Source organism: Notechis scutatus, chromosome 1 (assembly GCF_049901735.1).
Source record: "Notechis scutatus isolate UNSWTSFEM ecotype Mainland chromosome 1, rNotScu1.2, whole genome shotgun sequence".
In the NCBI taxonomy this organism is placed as follows: Eukaryota; Metazoa; Chordata; class Lepidosauria; order Squamata; family Elapidae; genus Notechis; species Notechis scutatus.
Window position 1 is genome coordinate 66,389,607 of NC_142009.1, and position 17,606 is coordinate 66,407,212.

Below are 17,606 nucleotides of genomic sequence, written 5' to 3' on the forward strand. Positions count from 1 at the left end.
GAAATCAATGGGGCATGCCTTCCACATACAACTCTGCCATCCAGTGCATCAGAAGAGAGCGGTTGCCCACATTCTAGTTACACCCATTGTTCTATCTCCTTAACCATTAAATAATTTAAAAAGGATTAAACATAAACACTTTAAACAAATAAATTTATGTGTCTCTGTCCTGAGTTTCTAGCTTAAATCTCCCCCTTTTTCTAATTGTTTCTCTAGTACTTGCCTTATGGGGGTGTACAATGGCTTTGGAGAATCAAAAAATTTAGCCTGCTCAGAAGGAGCTGAAAGTCCAATTGGAGAAGATTTTGGAGTGACAATTTTTATCTGATCATAATCAGGAGGGGGGTTATGGTCAATTGTTGTTTTACTTAGACATCAGAGCCAGAAGTTTCCACTGCTTGACAGCATTGATACCATTGATGTAATATTTGGATAGAGCCCTGGGTTCCAATCCTTTAACCTGAGCGTTTGCGCTCACAATACCATTTCCCTATCTCTCACCAGCTTCCTAATTGCAGCCTCCAGTGCTGTAGCACCTGATTTATGTAGCAGGAATCTGAATTCCTGAACATGTTTATACTGGTGATGAGATAGATTGCAACCCATACTTACCACTGAGGGGTCCCTTGGGATGAAGGTACACACCTTAGGGGTCTGTGCCAGATGGTGGTAAGCATGTTGGGAGTTGCAACCCCATGGGGTTGAGGACGGCCCTGGTTGGGCACCATAATGATGGATTTCAAAGACCAGTCATTGTGCAGGGTGCCAAGATGTCTGACTGCATGGGCAGTGTTTATTACATTTATAGGGTTTTTATAAGAAGACAAAGGCAACATAGATACAGCATCTAGATTGGAGAATAGATACCACATGGGTGAAACCTCCCAACCGCATTGGTACAACCTCCCAACCAATCCTTAGGACTAGTGGTGATGTTAGTAAATGAGATCACCTATAAGTCCGGAAAGTCTGGGACTTTCCACCTTCACCAAGATATAGGGAATGAGATCATGCCAAGAACAAAGAGGCCTATATAGATTCTAAATGCTGCAGTTTGCTGCTAGCACCTAGCGCCATCTACAGGTCCTCAATATACAAATTACTACTACAGAATGGTACCACCTCAGTCATTTTTCTCAAGGGTAAAAATTGAGGTCTCCGTTACTCTTTCTTTGTAAGACTTAGATTCAAGTCATTTTTCTTTCTTTCTGAAAGAAACTTATAACAGTTTGTATTTTTTGAATAATATAGCACCCAAAACACAATAGAACACAATACTCAAAATGGGATCAAATCACCGGCACTATTACTTCTAGTGATTTGGAACTGTTTTTATTGAGTCTAAAATTGTATTTGTCCTTTTAGAAATCATGTAACTAGAATTCTAGAATCTTTCATAGATTCATACATTAGCTATATCACCTGTTGCAACTTCTGTGACTTAGATAAGCACTTTCTCCCAACATCTTTACTCATATCCTAAATAAAAATATTGAAAATAAAAAATCCTGTGGCACTGGAGTTACTAATTGATATGAACTGATAATCAGCATTGCTGAGTGCAGATTTTGAGCCTACTATGTATCCACCTAATAGATGTTTGTAATAAAGGAGGAGAAATCTCCATTTCTCCAAAATGTTCACACATGAAAGAAACACAGAAAAATAAAAAGCAAACCATGTAACATTAAAATATATACAATGTATAAGATACAAAATATAAAATTGTGACCAAGCATTGTAACAAAACAACCAGAAAGGGATTCCCCTCAATTGAACTTAAAGTATGAGGGGGCAAATTCAGATCTAAATACTAGCATTTTATATCTCCTACAAGCAATAATTGCTTCTCTTTACATTTTATCCTTCATTTACCCCAATTGCTATCACTGAAAAGAAGAAAAATGAGGGAGATATAGTTGGTTAGTTTAAGAACAGGTCCTTGATATTCATAGACAGTATTTTGCATTAAATAACTGCTCAAGATGTTGAATAAAAATGACCTTTTATTGAATTTTATTCATAGAAAATTTACACCAGTTCTTTTACCTGCAATATATGTGGCATTTGTTCATTTGGTAAGACACCTGATATCAGTTATTGCCATGCTATATCTACATTTATAATCTGGAACTTTTAGAAGTAATGTTATGACTTAAAATACCTCTCGTGATTTCAATATTAACTTTGGAACATTGTAAAGCATACACAAAAGAGTGATTTAAAAAATGTTGCACCATTCCTATATCATTCAGAAGTCAATTACATATCAGAATGCAAGTTCAGAAAATAAGACATGGAAATAACTCTTTAAAACTCCCCATGCTTATCTAATGGAACAGTGGACTAGCTGGCTAAAGTAATGGGAGCTGAAATACAATGTATCTAGGGTACATCATGTTTAGGAAATCTTAATATTTACAATTCTGAGACCTAGGGAGGATTGATGTTCATGACATCCATTTTCTCTTCAGGTTAATAGAATAGATATCATAAAGCAATTTCTCAGAAATTGAATTGATGGTGATCTTGGATTTTTTATGACACTATTAAAGGAATGGCTGATAAAAAGTGGGCATTTGGACCATAAGGCAAAAAAATATGAATTGCATTGCATATAACAGGGTTGTCAAACTCCTGGCCCATGGGCCAGATGCGTCATGCACTGGCCACGCCCATGCCTGGTTTAGTGAAGGGGGAAAAAGTCCCGACACATTGTGTGATGCCACCATGATGATGTTAATTTGACACCTCTAGCATATAATCTCATCCCATGAACAATTCCAAAGAAATATAAAAAAGAAACATTTTGTGCAGTACCTGACCTCTGACATATTACTCCAACTCATACTTTTATAGCAACTGCTTTTCTGCCAATATAGGATAACTTTTTGTAATCAAACTAATAATATATCCTTTGTATGAGAAAGCAAATACTTCTGCTTATGGCATAGAAACAGCATAGAAACATAGAAGCAGACAGTAATTAATGGATGCTAATGATTCCTTTAAGAAGTTAAATCACTCGATATAAAAAGTGTACCTTCATATTTGGATATATTGCTGGCAATCATACAGGCCTCTGACGAAAATAGCTCTCCTCTCTGAATTTAGTAGGTTATTGAAGGTTGAAGGCAATATATATGAACAGATTTCCACATGTCTGTAGGAAGAAACACTGCTGACAAGTTTGTGTGTGGTAAGAAGTGATTATGGAAATATTGTATTTCAGAATTCTATGAGCTCCCTATTTGTATATTTTTCACTTGCTGGTATAAATATAAAATATGCATTTGCCTCTTTGTAGACAAACATTCATAAATCCCTTGTACTCCGCACAGAACTCAAAAAACGTCTAGACAATGGAGAGAAGGACCTGTACATTGATTGGCAAGCTGACTGTATCAAAAGTAAGTCACACAACCCGCAACTCAGCTTTAACCTTCAACCACAACTCTACTTCAACCAAGCCACCATCACCCAAGACTAGGCACGCATGCCCCTAACTACCTCAATTCCAACTACAGTTGGCCTTAAATGCAAGCTACTTAATGCAAGAAGCCTTGTGAATAAAATACCTGAATTTCTCCTCTTACTAAATATGGTTAAATTCAACATCATATTTGTCTGTGAAACATGGCTCAACGCATCTCTCCCTGACTCCATTACCACAGTAAGAGACTATCATGTTTACCGATCAGATCATGAAATTCGTAGAGGAGGTGGTGTTGCTATCTTCTATAAAAAGTCCTTACATCTAAAAAACATCCAAGTTACCCAGGAGCTTGCTCTTCCTGAGACCATCATCTGTGAACTATCCTTAAATATCACATTTCCATTCTTACTATGTTACAGAGCACCTGATTATGACATGGAACATGTAAACAAGCTAAATTCACTACTAACATGGGCAACATCCTGCCCACACGCTTTTATCTTTCTTGGTGACTTCAATCTACCTCATATTAACTGGACCCTAAACGAATGTACAACTGAACCCATACATGCAACCTTCTACAATGCTGTTATAAATCTGGGACTGGAACAACTAATAACCAGCAATACTAGACTTAACAACTGCCTCGATCTCATCTTCTGCAATAGTTTGAATTTAATTTACAGAATACAAACTAAAGAACCCTTTTCCAACAGTGACCACAATATGATTGACTTTTGTCTCAACATACGCCCACACAAAAATCATCACAATGACAGGATCCCCAATTATAACTTCAAAAAAGGCAACTATGATCTTATAGACAATGATCTCTCATCCCTTGATGGCAATCTCTATTCACTGGATGCAATACTATTGAAGACCATTAGAACATATTTTTACTTGAAGTCAAAAGAGTCATCAAACTATATGTACCAATAACAACTCCCAAAACAACAACAACAACAAAAAAGCAGATTACCCATAACAATAAGGAAACTTCAATCCAAAAAGAGATCACTCTGGTGGAAAAACAAATCTAGTCACATGGCCAACTTCAAAAGCCGATACAAAAATTTATGCCACCAGTTAATGACTGAATGCATCAATTATCACATTAAACAAGAGCAAAACCTTCTACGCACCAATTCCACCCGCGCTTTTTACAATTTTGTAACAACAAACTAAAAGACTCAAGGTCCATCCCACCCCTGAAAGGACCTAATGGTAAAGACTGCAATGACTATACCATTAAAGCCAACATCTTTAACACATTCTTCGGCTCAGTATTTGTAAACAGCAATGGATCATGCCCAGTATTTCCTAGCTGAACCACAGAAAACTGCAATGATCTAATACATATCGATTTTACAGAAGACAATGTTGAAAAAGCATTACGCAATCTAAAACCATCTCTATCTATTGGACAGGACGGAATATGTGCCTACTTCTTAAAAAAGCTATCCACTGGCACAGCAGAACCTCTAAGCATAATCTTTGAAAAATCTTTCAGGACCAGCTTCTTGCCTAACCTATGGTCACAAGCCACGGTCATCCCCATCTTCAAAAAGGGAGACCCCAGCCTAGTTGAAAATTACAGACCAATCTCCTTATGCTGCGTCACCTGTAAAGTCATGGAATCAATTATTAACCAATCCATTATCCTCCACTTAGAGACAAACAACCTACTCTCTAATGTAATCTGCAACTCTTACACTGCAAAAACATATGGACTACACAACTCGATCAGGGCAAAACAATAGACACAATCTGCATAGGCTTCTGTAAAGCCTTTGATTCAGTGGTACATGACAAAGTACTCCTAAAACTAAAATCTTATAGTATCTCTGGACAACTGCATAACTGGATAGAAGCATTCCTGTCAAACAGACAACAAATGGTCAAAATTGGGAGTGTCCTATCAAATTCTGTACCTGTCAATAGTAGTGTCCCCAAGGCAGTGTTCCATGACCAACCCTCTTCATACTCTACATAAATGACCTCTGTGATCATATTAAGAGCAACTGCGTTCTCTTCGCTGATGATGTAAAGCTGTTCAACACCACAGACAAAACTGCTACCCTTCAAAAAGATCTTGACTATGTATCAGAATGGTCAAACAAATGGCAACTTCAAATCTCAACAAATAAATGCTCTGTCTTACATATTGGCAAAAAATATATATCAGAAAATAAAATACAAGCTGAATAGTCATATATTTACTCCTTAGCCAATCTGGAGCCAGTGTATTATTCCATGTTCTGTCCTTGCTGTGGTTTCTTGACCTGTACATATATTTTGCAAGTGAATTTGGTATTATCCCATCTCCATACATTCTGCAATATGCACTTTTTAGAATAGAATGGAATGGAATAGAATAGAATAACAGAGTTGGAAGGGACCTTGGAGGTCTTCTAGTCCAACCCCCTTCAAAGCAAAGTAGGGATTTGTACAAGGGTCCAAATCCCTAGTTGTCATTCTAATCATTAAAGCTTGGTCTTCTTGAAAATTAATTGCAAAGTTGGTTTGCAGGTAACTCACTTCTAGAACTAATCAAGTTTCATATTAGATTAATATAATTTAATCTTAATATTTAATATTAGAATAATATTATTTCAGCATCTTCTGTGTAAATAGAATGGTGCCAATCATTTGGTTGTGCGAGCACATTGGCCATCTTCAAAGAACTGTTGCCTTGATGGACAAAGCTAAGCAACATTTCTATACTAGAATGCAAAAGTCCTGTATCAGTTTTTCTCCTTTTTATTAAATAGAGGGATTCCAAAACAAAACAATGGAATACAGTTCCCTTTCGTTTTTATTTATCCAGATTGCCTCCAGCATGCATGTGGGGCCTGGAACTATTTTTCTAGAAAGACAGTTGATGCTTGAGGCAGGTGCACTACTACAGCACACTAGCTTTGCTCTTTTTTCATTGAAAGAATTTAAAGATAAAAAGAGCGGTTTTATCGGTTCCTTAGGCAACATAGGCCTTCCTTCCAAAAAGAAAAAGAAAAGAGAAGAAAGGACAGAAAGAAAGAAATCAAGCAACAACAAAAAATGGTTCCTAAAATCAGCTACTTTGTCCAAATCAGGTTGGATCAAAGGATCAAATACGAGGGCTTCAAACGTCGCCTTAGGTTCAACAGTTTCTCTCTGAAACAGTTTTGGCCCGGCACTGCAGTGATTTCCACGCAAGCCCTCAGACGACGCTCAGGACTTGGAAAACAGCCGGGCCTTTCCGAGAGGGAAACGGCGACAGCTAGCATCTCGGGGGGAAGAGACGGAGCTTTGGCTGGACCCGCTGGATCCTTCCAGCCGCCGAAAGGAGAAGCCGCGAGGGCATCCTTTCCACCGCGCGAAGCTTTACTCTCCCCAGCAGGCTTTTCCCCCCGCTGCCCCCCTCCCCCCGGGCACAGACGCCACAGCAGCTGTGTTGTTGTTGTGACGGCTGCTGCTGCTGCTTCCATAACCCCATTGCCCGGCACCGTCTGCCGGCACGGCAGCAGCCACGGCCGCATCCCGGCTGGGCTGAGGGTGGGGGAGGAGAAGGAGTGGGAGGGGACAGGCCGCCGCCAAGCGGCAGAGACCTCCCAGAGACGTCGAGCTCGCAGCGCCCGCAGCCGCCACCTGGGACCGGCGGACCGGGGCAAAGCCTGAGGGCGGGGGGAGCTGTCTTTCTGCTGTGTCGCCCAGCAACTGGAAGCGGCTTCTGCAACGGGCAAGGGAGGCGGCCCGGCTTCTCCATCTTCTCGCTGGGCAGGGCAGGGCTGGGCTGGGTTGGGCCCCGGCAGGTTGGGGGGGGGTGGGGTGGCGGCGGCGGCGGCAGCAAAGCACGAGGATGCTTGCAAAGTGAACATCTCCCGTTCGAGAAAAAGGTGGCGCGGCGACCCAGATGCAAAGTCCAGGCGGCGACCTGGACGGCGGTCCCCCCTCCACGGCCGCCGTCTCCTCCTCTTCCACCCTCTCGCCAATGGCGCCGGGAGGAGTCGGAGAAGGCAATGGCCGTAGCCGGGCCCCGGATGGCGTCTCCAGCATGAAAACACGGCGGCCCCAGGAACTGCTGGAGGAGGTGGAGAAACTGCGGGAGGAGAACGACACCCTCAAGGTAAGCGGGGTGGGGGTGGGGGACAAGTGGGGGGGAAAAGAAAGGTGTGGCCCAGCTGGAATTGAGGGTGGGGGATCTTTTATTCTCCAAACAAGAACCCGCATTGCACTACAGGCGAGCAATTGAGCAAATAAGGCCCTTCCTCCATCTATTTTCCTACCTGCGTTTGGGGGGAGACGAGTATTAATGTTGATTACCCTGCCCCCATCACGTATTCCCCAGGATCCATCGATCAAATTCTAGAAAGGAAGCTTCTGCCCTTCTCCTTCCCCCAACTTGATAACAGATGTTGAAGTGCAGCCTGGACCATTTCAGATATGATAGATAATTGTTTTTGTTTTTTAATTAAACTATGGGTTTTTCCCTTGGCCTTATCCATTTGAACCAAACCATTGTGGTCCTTTACAGCAGGGATCCCCAACCTTTTCGACGCCGCGGCCCGGTTCCGGTGTCAGCTGGGCGCCGCGGCCCGGTTCCGGCGTCAGCTGGGCGCCGCCATCTTTTTTGACGAAAAATCACTTCCGGTGACGTCACCGGAAGTGATTTTCATCAAAAAATGGCGGCGCCAGCTCGGGTGAGCTTTTTCGGAGAAATGGCTTTCTACCCGGAAAAGCTCACCCAGGCTGGCGCCGCCATCTTTTTGACGAAAAATTGCTTTTTTACCAAAAAGATGGCGGCGCCCAGCAACCAGCGGCCCGGTAAGGCTTGTTCCGCGGCCCGGTACCGGTCCGCGGACCGGCGGTTGGGGACCCCTGCTTTACAGTATATGACAAGCCACAATGGCTAGGCCCAGATGGCATTCCAAACCAACTTAAACAAAGCGTTTCAGGATTTACTAGGTGTGTGAGCCCAGTTTGTGATTTTCTGTAGGTAATTTTTATGATAGAAAAAGGCACACTTGGTTTGTGCAGCTGAACTTCTCTGGTCCATGCTTCTCAATTACTGCATACATGTTTTTAAATGATTAATGATTGATATGTTGAGAACAGATCTTGTTCTAGCGTGTTAAGCAGAATACTGAATAAAATAAAATTATATTTTATTTTTCAGAACATAATACTTTTTTACACCACAGTTTATTTCTACCGCAGAGAAAAGGAGTAGGTTTAAAAGATCTTTTAAAAATCAAACTATAATGTACAATTATTGATAACATTGCTTACCATCATTCATTTTTAATATTTAATATATATTTTAATATTTCTAATATGTTGTGAATTTGAAATATCTATAGTATCCTCTTATAGATTTGATAAACTGTGGCACGTACTTTGGACTTCTGATGCCAAGAATGGATAATTAATACTATGATTTTATCATAGATTAATGATATGGGTGTCAAAGCATGGTAATACTCATTCAATATGCATAAGGGATTAACTGATTTATCTGTGTGATCTTAAAACTCAAATTTCCTTGAAAAAAATGCATACAATGCATATAAATTATCTTAAACCTCATTAAAAAAAAAACCTATATGAAGTACCATGGTATAATATGTTTCTACCTCTTCTTGTTGGATGCCAGAATGAGATAGATGAGCTGAGAACTGAGATGGATGAGATGAGGGACAGCTTTTTTGAGGAGGATGCATGCCAGCTACAGGAAATGCGTCATGAATTGGAGAGGGCTAACAAAAATTGTAGGATTCTACAGTATCGTCTTCGGAAGGCAGAACGCAAAAGGCTTCGTTATGCACAAACTGGAGAGATTGATGGAGAACTTCTTCGTAGTTTGGAGCAGGACTTGAAGGTACCTCTGGGTTCAAAGTTGGCGGAGTGATAGAACATTCATAAGCTCTTTCATAATTTGATGTAGAAGAACTAGATAAAAAAAGCATTCTCATGCATACCTATGTAGAAATCAGTGCTCTTGCAAGTGATGCTTATGTCTGACAAGATGGGCATTTGACCAGATTTTAAGCCTCATACTTTTTAAAGCTTAAATTTCTTCTCTGGATGCTAGTAGATAAATAAGTAATACAGAGTCACTAACACAAGTCACTCTGAGAGTAAGATGGGCAGTATCTAAATTTGACAAAATTGACAAATAGCATACAGACGTGATGATAATTGGATTCCAATGGAAGAGAATTATCTATAGTTCAGGGTTGAATGTGGTATTCCTGGTGCTCTTTGAGCTTGGTTGTTTTCTTGAAGAAGTTGCATTACCTAACTAGGTAACATGAATGCATGGCATAAATCGGTTGTACAGAATATAACATTGATCTTTGTGGTAGAGAGAGAAAGCCTAAATAAATAAAATAGTTTACCTTGATATATTCACTTTTACTTACCTAGATACTTTCACTTTACAAAATGGCATATTTCGTTGTTTATACTTGAATATAGTTGAATCTGAGCTATGTTGTATTATTTTGAAAAAAAATGATATTAGAATAAAATTAGGACTGTATATTTTTTTTAAAAAAATGAATTGTAATTGGTGTAGACCTAAATCAGGATACAGCCTGTTAAATTTTGAAGAGAGTGTCAAGCTTTACAGTTACAAATAGCAATAGCACTTAGACTTATTTACTGCTTCACAGTGCTTTACAGCCCTGTCTAAGTGGTTTACAGAGTCAGCATATTGCCCCCAACAAACTGGGTCCTCATTTTATTGACCTTGGAAGGATGGAAGGCTGAGTCAACCTTGAGCCTAGTGAGATTTGAACTAACAAATTGTAGGCAGCCAGCAGTTAGCAGAAGTAACCTGCAGTACTGCATTTTAACCACTGTGATATCTAATTATCTTTTAATTAAATTGTTTAAGGTATAGATCAATGCATATGGTGGCGAAAGCACTAAATCTGAGAAATATACATTGAAATTTTTAACAATATATTCTAATTTAGTAAACAAATTGACAACTCATTTTCACATACTTTATAAGTATTCCATCTTACAGTGGCATACCAGAAACAATTTAAAAAAGTAAATACATATGAGAGCTTAAATCTATAAGAAAATGATTCTCATCTGTTAAGGGTAGTACTTATCCAGGTGCCTGGTCAATTTGTTAATGAGAATATTTTACTGATAAGAATTTCAAATTTAAATTTTGGTTAGATTATATTGATAATGAACAGAGGGTTGGTCCTTGATTTGGGAATTCCAAATGCAGCACCAAATGCAGTTGTATAATCATTATTTAGATTCTAATTTTGTAGAAATTATTTAAAAAATCCCTGCATGTTAAAACTGAACCTCTGTCATATTTCCATTTTTTTTCCACTGGGAAAATAATATATTGATATTATAGCAGAATTGAATGGACATATAATTGAAATATAATACTTACTTCTATAATGCAAAATCCATAGATCCATTTCATTTTTTTTGCTAAATATGTGTCTATAATTGTATAACTATAATTAGCTTTGTTGTAAGTTTCTAATCATGTTCCACTTAGGTTGCAAAAGATGTTTCTGTGAGGCTTCATCATGAGCTGGAAAATGTGGAAGAAAAACGTACCACCACAGAAGATGAAAATGAAAAGTTACGACAACAATTAATAGAAGTAGAAATTACAAAACAAGCACTGCAAAATGAACTTGACAAAATGAAAGAGGTTGGTTCTCTCTATTATCAATTTGCATTCTCTGAATTTCATAAGTACTCTTTTAATGATTAATGAAGATTCATGGACAAGACTAAACCAAAACTGTATAGAAATGAATGAATTTGAAAAAGGAGATATTTTCCTAAACAAGGATTAGCCATTTCAGCCTTTGTATATTTATTTGTTAAAAAATGCATTGTATCTGTTTTTGAAATGAGAATCACTAAGTCTTGATGTGAGAAATGGCTTTTGGTTTCCAGAAAAATTAAAGGCAAAAAAAATAACGCTACTCAAAAAATATAAAATTGTGGTCTTTGACCCAGGATGGTCTTTTAAGTACAACTAAAGAATTGCATGAATGTCATTGGATTAATGATAGTGAACAATTTATTGGGACTATTGCTATTGTAATTTGCTATTTATTGGGACTATTGCTTCCCTGCTGCATTGTAGCCTACCTGCCTGATGTCCTTGATTCCATTTTCCAGAGGAACTTCAATCTGCATATGTTAAGAGTAGAATCTGAGTTCTACTCAGAATTCAGTTCATGGCTATTGTGACAGCTATGGACCTATCCCAGGTCATCTAGGGCTCAACATGAGACAGTAGTTATACACCTCATCTGGTTTTCTTCAAGTAGTGGCAATATTCTCTGGAAATTTGGGGAACTTTAATGTAGCTCCCCTATCCTGATTAGATCATGCCCTGATAATCATTCCAGAGGGATGGCACCGAATCCAATGGTCCACCCCAGGAGGATGGGGTGATGGACCTTGGAGGGGTTACAAAAAGAACTGGGAGTTACTCCTGGAGGCCTGCTGCATGGTCCTCTTGAGGCTCTGATTGTCAACTAGAATAGGAAAGTGCAAGAAGCCTTGTATTAGATTGTTCCCATGTGGCCTCTCTCCATTTATGGATCACTCTGTAGATTTATGAAAGAGTTGAGAAAGAGAAGTGGATTAAGAGATTCCAAGAATACCACTGGTGGAGAAAAGAGAATGAACTTGTGTGAACAAGGCTGAGAGCTTCTATTAAGGCATACCTTGTATTAGTAAGGATGGCAAAGCATCAGTACTTCTCCACCATTATTGCATCCACAGATGGCTGACCACACGTAGCCCTGTTTAGGGTGCCCAGCCCTCTTGAATGGAAGGAATTCTGAGATACACTTTTAGGGCCATCCAGAGGAGAACAGACAGAATTGCTAAGATTAATTCCTAGCTGCTTGCCCATCTTGGTACAGGTCCTATGGAATTGCCTGGGACAGTCTTGCCATGTTATCTGGATGGAGTTCAAACTTATTTGGCCAAGGAAGCAGGCAGAGTCCTTATGATTGTGAGCATAACCACCTCCTTATTACATCCATGCTCTAATTGGTTGGTAAAAACTTCCAGGAAGGTATTGGGTTTGGGTTTCAATGATGACAAATTCTTCTTTAAAAGAGGGGATGAGGCCAGTGCCCCTTAAGAAACCATTGGCCTGCCCTTTTTTCAAGAAGCCAGTCCTGAAATGAACTATTTTGGACAATTTTTATCCAGTATTCAATCTTCTTTTTTTAGGGAATATTGTTGACAAGATGGTTGCACAACACCAGTCAGGTTTCTGTTTGAGTAGGGGACTGAGGCAACTTTGATACTGTGTTTCTCCAACAATACAGCCTCCCCCAATAGGAAGACCCAGCATGTTTTATAGGCATAAAATGAAATTAAGCCCCTCCCCCCAAATTTAGGCTTATCTTAAAACATGCAAAATGGGGGGAAGGGCAGGGGGACTTGCCGTTAGGAGTGCCCGCATGCAGCCATGCCTCGCTACTAGCTGCTCCTAACGGGATCATGGCAGAGTGTGGAGAGCTCCCTACTCCCGCCAAGCACCTTTGCTGCAGACCCAAGACCTTTGCCGCTTGCCACTGTTGCTTTCCCTTCTGCCCATGCCACTGCTGCATTGGGAGCTGCTGCTTCTGCGTTTGGAGCACCGCTGCCGTTTAGAGCGCGTTTGGAGCATGCCGTTAGGAGCATCGCTGCCGTGTTTGGAGCTGCCACTTCTGCATTTGGAGCATCACCGCCGCGTTTGGAGCTGATGCTTCCGTGTTTGGAGTACCGCTGCCACATTTGGAGATGCCGCTTCTGCGTTTGGAGTGCCACCGCCATTTGGAGCACCGCCACCATGTTTGGAGCGTATTTGGAGCAGTGGCAGTGCTCCAAATGGCAGCGGCGCTCCAAATGTGGAAGCGGCGGTGATGCTCCAAACGTGGAAGCGACAGCTCCAAACGCGGCAGTGGTGCTCCAAATGGCGGCAGTGCCCCAAATGCGGAAGTGGCAGCTCCAAATGCGGTGGTGGTGCTCCAAACGTGGAAGTGGCAGCTCCAAACACGTCGGCAGTGCTCCAAACGTGGAAGCGGCAGCTCCAAACACGGTGGCGGCATGGGCAGAAGGGAAACCAACAGCGGTGGGCGCTGAAGGTCTCGGGTCTGCAGCAAAGGTGCTTGGCAGGAGTAGGGAGCTCTCCGTGCTCCACCACGATTGCCCGTTAGGAGTGGCTGGTGGCAAGGCATGGCTGCCCGCAGGCGCTCTAGGCGAGGATGCAAGGGGGGGAATTAAGTCACCCCTGAAATGATGGCCTAGCCTTTTTTTCGGGGCTCAAAAAAAAATAAGACCCGGACTTATTTTGTGAGAAACACGATAGTACTTTTTGATAACCTCTGGTGAGAGCAGGATACAATAATGCATCCATCTTTGCTCTTTTTTTACCTCTCAGCAGCCTTCGATACCATTTACCATGGTTTCCTTCTGGATCAGCTATGGGAGGTTACGCAGCACTGTATTAAGCCGGATTAGGCATTACTGTATTAAGCTGGTTCTCTTCCTTCCGCCAATTTCAGTTGATGTTGATTAGATATTTAGATATTTAGGGAGCCCTTGGCCCCTAAATTGTGGAGTATTGGAGATTGGGTACTCTCCGCTTCAATTTAATGTTAGCATGAAGCCACTGATTGAGAAAGATATGATCAGTATGCTGATGATACCTAACTATATATCTCCATCCCTGATGAAGTAAGTGATGTCACCAACAACCTATCTTGATGTCTATAGATTGTAGGGATTTGGAGTGACAGAGTTTAGCTCAATCCTATCCAGACTGAATGGCTTTGGATTTTGTAGCCACCTGGATGTAGGAATTTACCATTATTGATTCTGGATGGGATTGCATTTCCCCAGACAGATCTGTTGTCCATTCTGGGCATCCTTTTGGAGTTGTGAGAAGGTAGCAGTCATAGCTAAGAGGTCTTTTGTACAGGTTCAAGTTGTATCCATTCCTGGATCAGGAAGCGTTTGCATATGTAATTGGAAGAATGGGGGTAGTTTAATTTTACTTTTCTTTAGAATAGTTGTTTGTTTTAAACTCAGTAGTAGAACATTGTCCCTTTTAAGCCAGCTCAACATCATAAAAATGATATGTAATCTTCCATGTTCTAGTGAACATTTGCTTTGAAGGTAAATAAGGCACAAAAGAAGCAGAAGAGGAAGGAAAGTTATTTTCAGTCCCATGAGTCTGTATTAGTTGATGTCTTGATGAGATGAAGGAACCTACTATCAAGTGCTGAGAAACAACAACCAATATTCTACATTTTGGGAATTGTTGTGCTAGCATAGTATTTTATTTTTATTTTGTTTTAAGGTACTATCCCTGTATTGCATGTGAGTTCTGCCAGTTGTTCTGATTGTTGATTTATTGAATTCATTAGATCAGAGCTAAAATGTCTGTGAGATTTTCAACATGAAGTGAAGTTTTGTAATGTAGGCATTAGCTTACTAAATAGAACTTGAAGTGGCTATTAGAGATTGACATTGTCTCATTCTTTACGTTCATGAAATCCAGCCTTTAAAAAGCAGTTTGCCTCCAGTTATGAATCATAAGCCAATGATGGTTTGTTGGCTTCCATTATTTGTTGTTAATATGACAACAAATATGACAAAAACTAAATATTTTATTTCAATTCTTATGGTTAACAAAAAAGAAAAAGAAACAGCTGTAAAAATGATCTATCTCTAGCTACATTGCATATATTTTCCTTTGTCATTTGCTCTGACACCTCTACAGAAGATTTATATTCTTCAAGATCTTTTATTTCTTCTGCTACCATGTTCATCTTTGGGAATCATCTACATGTGGTGATGTATGACAGAGAGGCCAGTTCCTTGGATTTTTCAAATTGTGTAGACAGTATGCACAATTTAAATAAGAAAACATGTTACTATACTTAATGTGGGTTTATGTTGCACCCATCAATCTGTACAACCATGTATCGTGATCAGAATTTTGATCCATCGAATTCTTAAACACACAGGTTATTGGATTTTGAGAACACCAATGAAATGATGAAGGATTCAGATTTTTTTTTCTTCTTTAGTCATATTTTATACTTCAGTTGTTTCACAGACTTACTGAATTGTCAGTAGAAGTTTGTAATATAATTCAGAAATCAGTGACAAATAGGATGATACTGGGAAGGTTAACGTACAGCACTTGTTTAATTGTTATTTCTGTTTATTGAAATTATGCAAAGCCAAATTTGTTTTGCATCTGCATCAAAAAGCACAAATGGTTTTCTACTTTATCTTGTCTGCCCACAGCCCCCTTTTAATAATTGAATGATAGATCTATTCTGTCTACTCCCTGAAGGCATTTTCTGTTTATTGCCAGCAGTCAATGTACTGGCTATTGACAAGACAGCATTTGGAAAATAAAACTAATTAAAGGATATTTAAGCTCATGCACTGATTCCAGGATCAAGACATCATATCACACTATATTTTAGCATTCAGAATTTCATAGTGTGTGTTAACTTCTGTTTGCCTTGATCTTATTTGCTTGGGAAAATTAAATATCAACCTCTTTTTTAATATATGACTATTGGATTAGCTAGTAGAACTAATTAAATATCAGTGTTTGGAATTTTCATTTGGTCAGCCTTTATTTCTTCTGTCCTTTCTGATTTGTGATTCTTGGTAGAAGGGTGAGCAAGATAATAATTGCTAATTAAATATCTAATTTTATTTTGATTGACATGGTTTATTAGCTATATTATGATAAGTCCGTACAAATTTTGCAAGATAAATTTATAAAGCCTTTCTTCTACATGACATTTAGAGAATGGCCCAAGATTTCATCTGTAGAAATTATGCCATTTAGTTTCTTAAAGTGAAATATAGGGACAGAATAAAAATGGATGCCACTAATAATACAGATCTACCAAAGCTTGGTAAAAAAATAAGCAGTTGATAGCATTTTCTATCTTAATCCCCAATATATTTCTCATGAGTAAAAGCAGGAATTTTATTTTCAAGAGTTGGGGATGTTTGATGGAATATCTAGGTGTCTTAATATCTTAGTATAGATTTTCCCCAATTGTTTGGTTAGTTTACAGTTATAGGTAGTCCTCAACTTATGTTGGTTGCTTAACAATGGTTTGAAGTTACAATCAACATCCCCAGAGCTACTTACAACCCATTTTCAGTTAGAATGGCCTCACTCACCCTGTGGCTATGTGACTGTGTTTTGGGCTCTTAGCAACCAGCTCACCTTAACAGCTGTTTGCAGCCTCCTCCTTGTGATTGTGTGATTGTGATTTGCAATGTTTTTTGCCAATTTCCGGCAAAAAGTACCCATTGGGGAAAATGAACTCGTTTAATAAACACTGTGTTTGCTTAATGATCATTGTAAAAACAATTATAACTTTGAATCTGACTGCAACAACTTATGATGTTGCAGGCTCAATTACAGTCATAAGGAATACCTTACCTTCAATATCAGCTGTCATAATATCAGTGGTACATGAAGGAACCTGTACCACATCTTGAGGATATGGGACATTAGCAATAGCAGTAGCACTTAGACGTATACAGCACTTTACAGCACTCTCTAAGCAGTTTACAGAGTCAGCATATTGCTCCCAGCAATTTGGGTCCTCATTTTACCGACCTCGGAAGGATGGAAAGCTGAGTCAAATTTGAGCTGGTGAGAATCAAACTGTTAGCAGCTGGCAATCAGCAGAAGTAGCCTGCAGTACTACATTTTAACCACTGCACCATCACTGGCTTTATATTTGTTCCTGTTGAGTTTTGTGATCACAATAGAATAAGTACAACAAAGTCACACTCTAATAATTAAAATGTTAATTATTCAAGCAGAGTACAGGACTCTGTTCTTAGAGGGAAAATGTGGGTGAAATATATTCAGGATTAAAGTTTTGGTACTGCAAAATGAATATTTCATGACTCTCTATAATTGCTTCTAGTATAGTTAATAAAATTATTAGAAGAGTAATTGATTTTTTTTATCATTTCCATGAAACAAATGATGGCAAAGCATTGATCTACATAAGGATTCTGTGTGCCTCAATGGGCACAAGTAGTTTAATGGACAACTTAGTAGTATTTTGCATTCTTTGGAAGTAGAGGCTAGCTATGTAACTCTTCAGTTAAGGTATTAGAATATGCTGAT

The 17,606-nt window shown here is 39.5% G+C and overlaps 1 protein-coding gene across 4 annotated transcripts in view; it reads left to right on the plus strand.

The window, feature by feature from the left end:
- Nucleotides 1-7,242: 7,242 nt before the first annotated feature.
- LOC113413249 (microtubule cross-linking factor 3-like) overlaps nt 7,243-17,606 on the plus strand; it is a 30,105-nt gene continuing 19,741 nt past the window's right edge. For all 4 annotated transcript variants that reach the window (XR_015749804.1, XR_015749805.1, XM_087966595.1 and 1 more), the window contains exons 1-3: nt 7,243-7,544; nt 9,072-9,296; nt 10,956-11,114. Coding sequence is in view for 2 of the 4 variants with exons in the window: in XM_087966595.1 (XP_087822721.1) it covers nt 7,332-7,544; nt 9,072-9,296; nt 10,956-11,114 (597 nt within the window). In the remaining 2 variants the exon portion in view is untranslated. The remainder of the gene's footprint in view (nt 7,545-9,071; nt 9,297-10,955; nt 11,115-17,606) is intronic.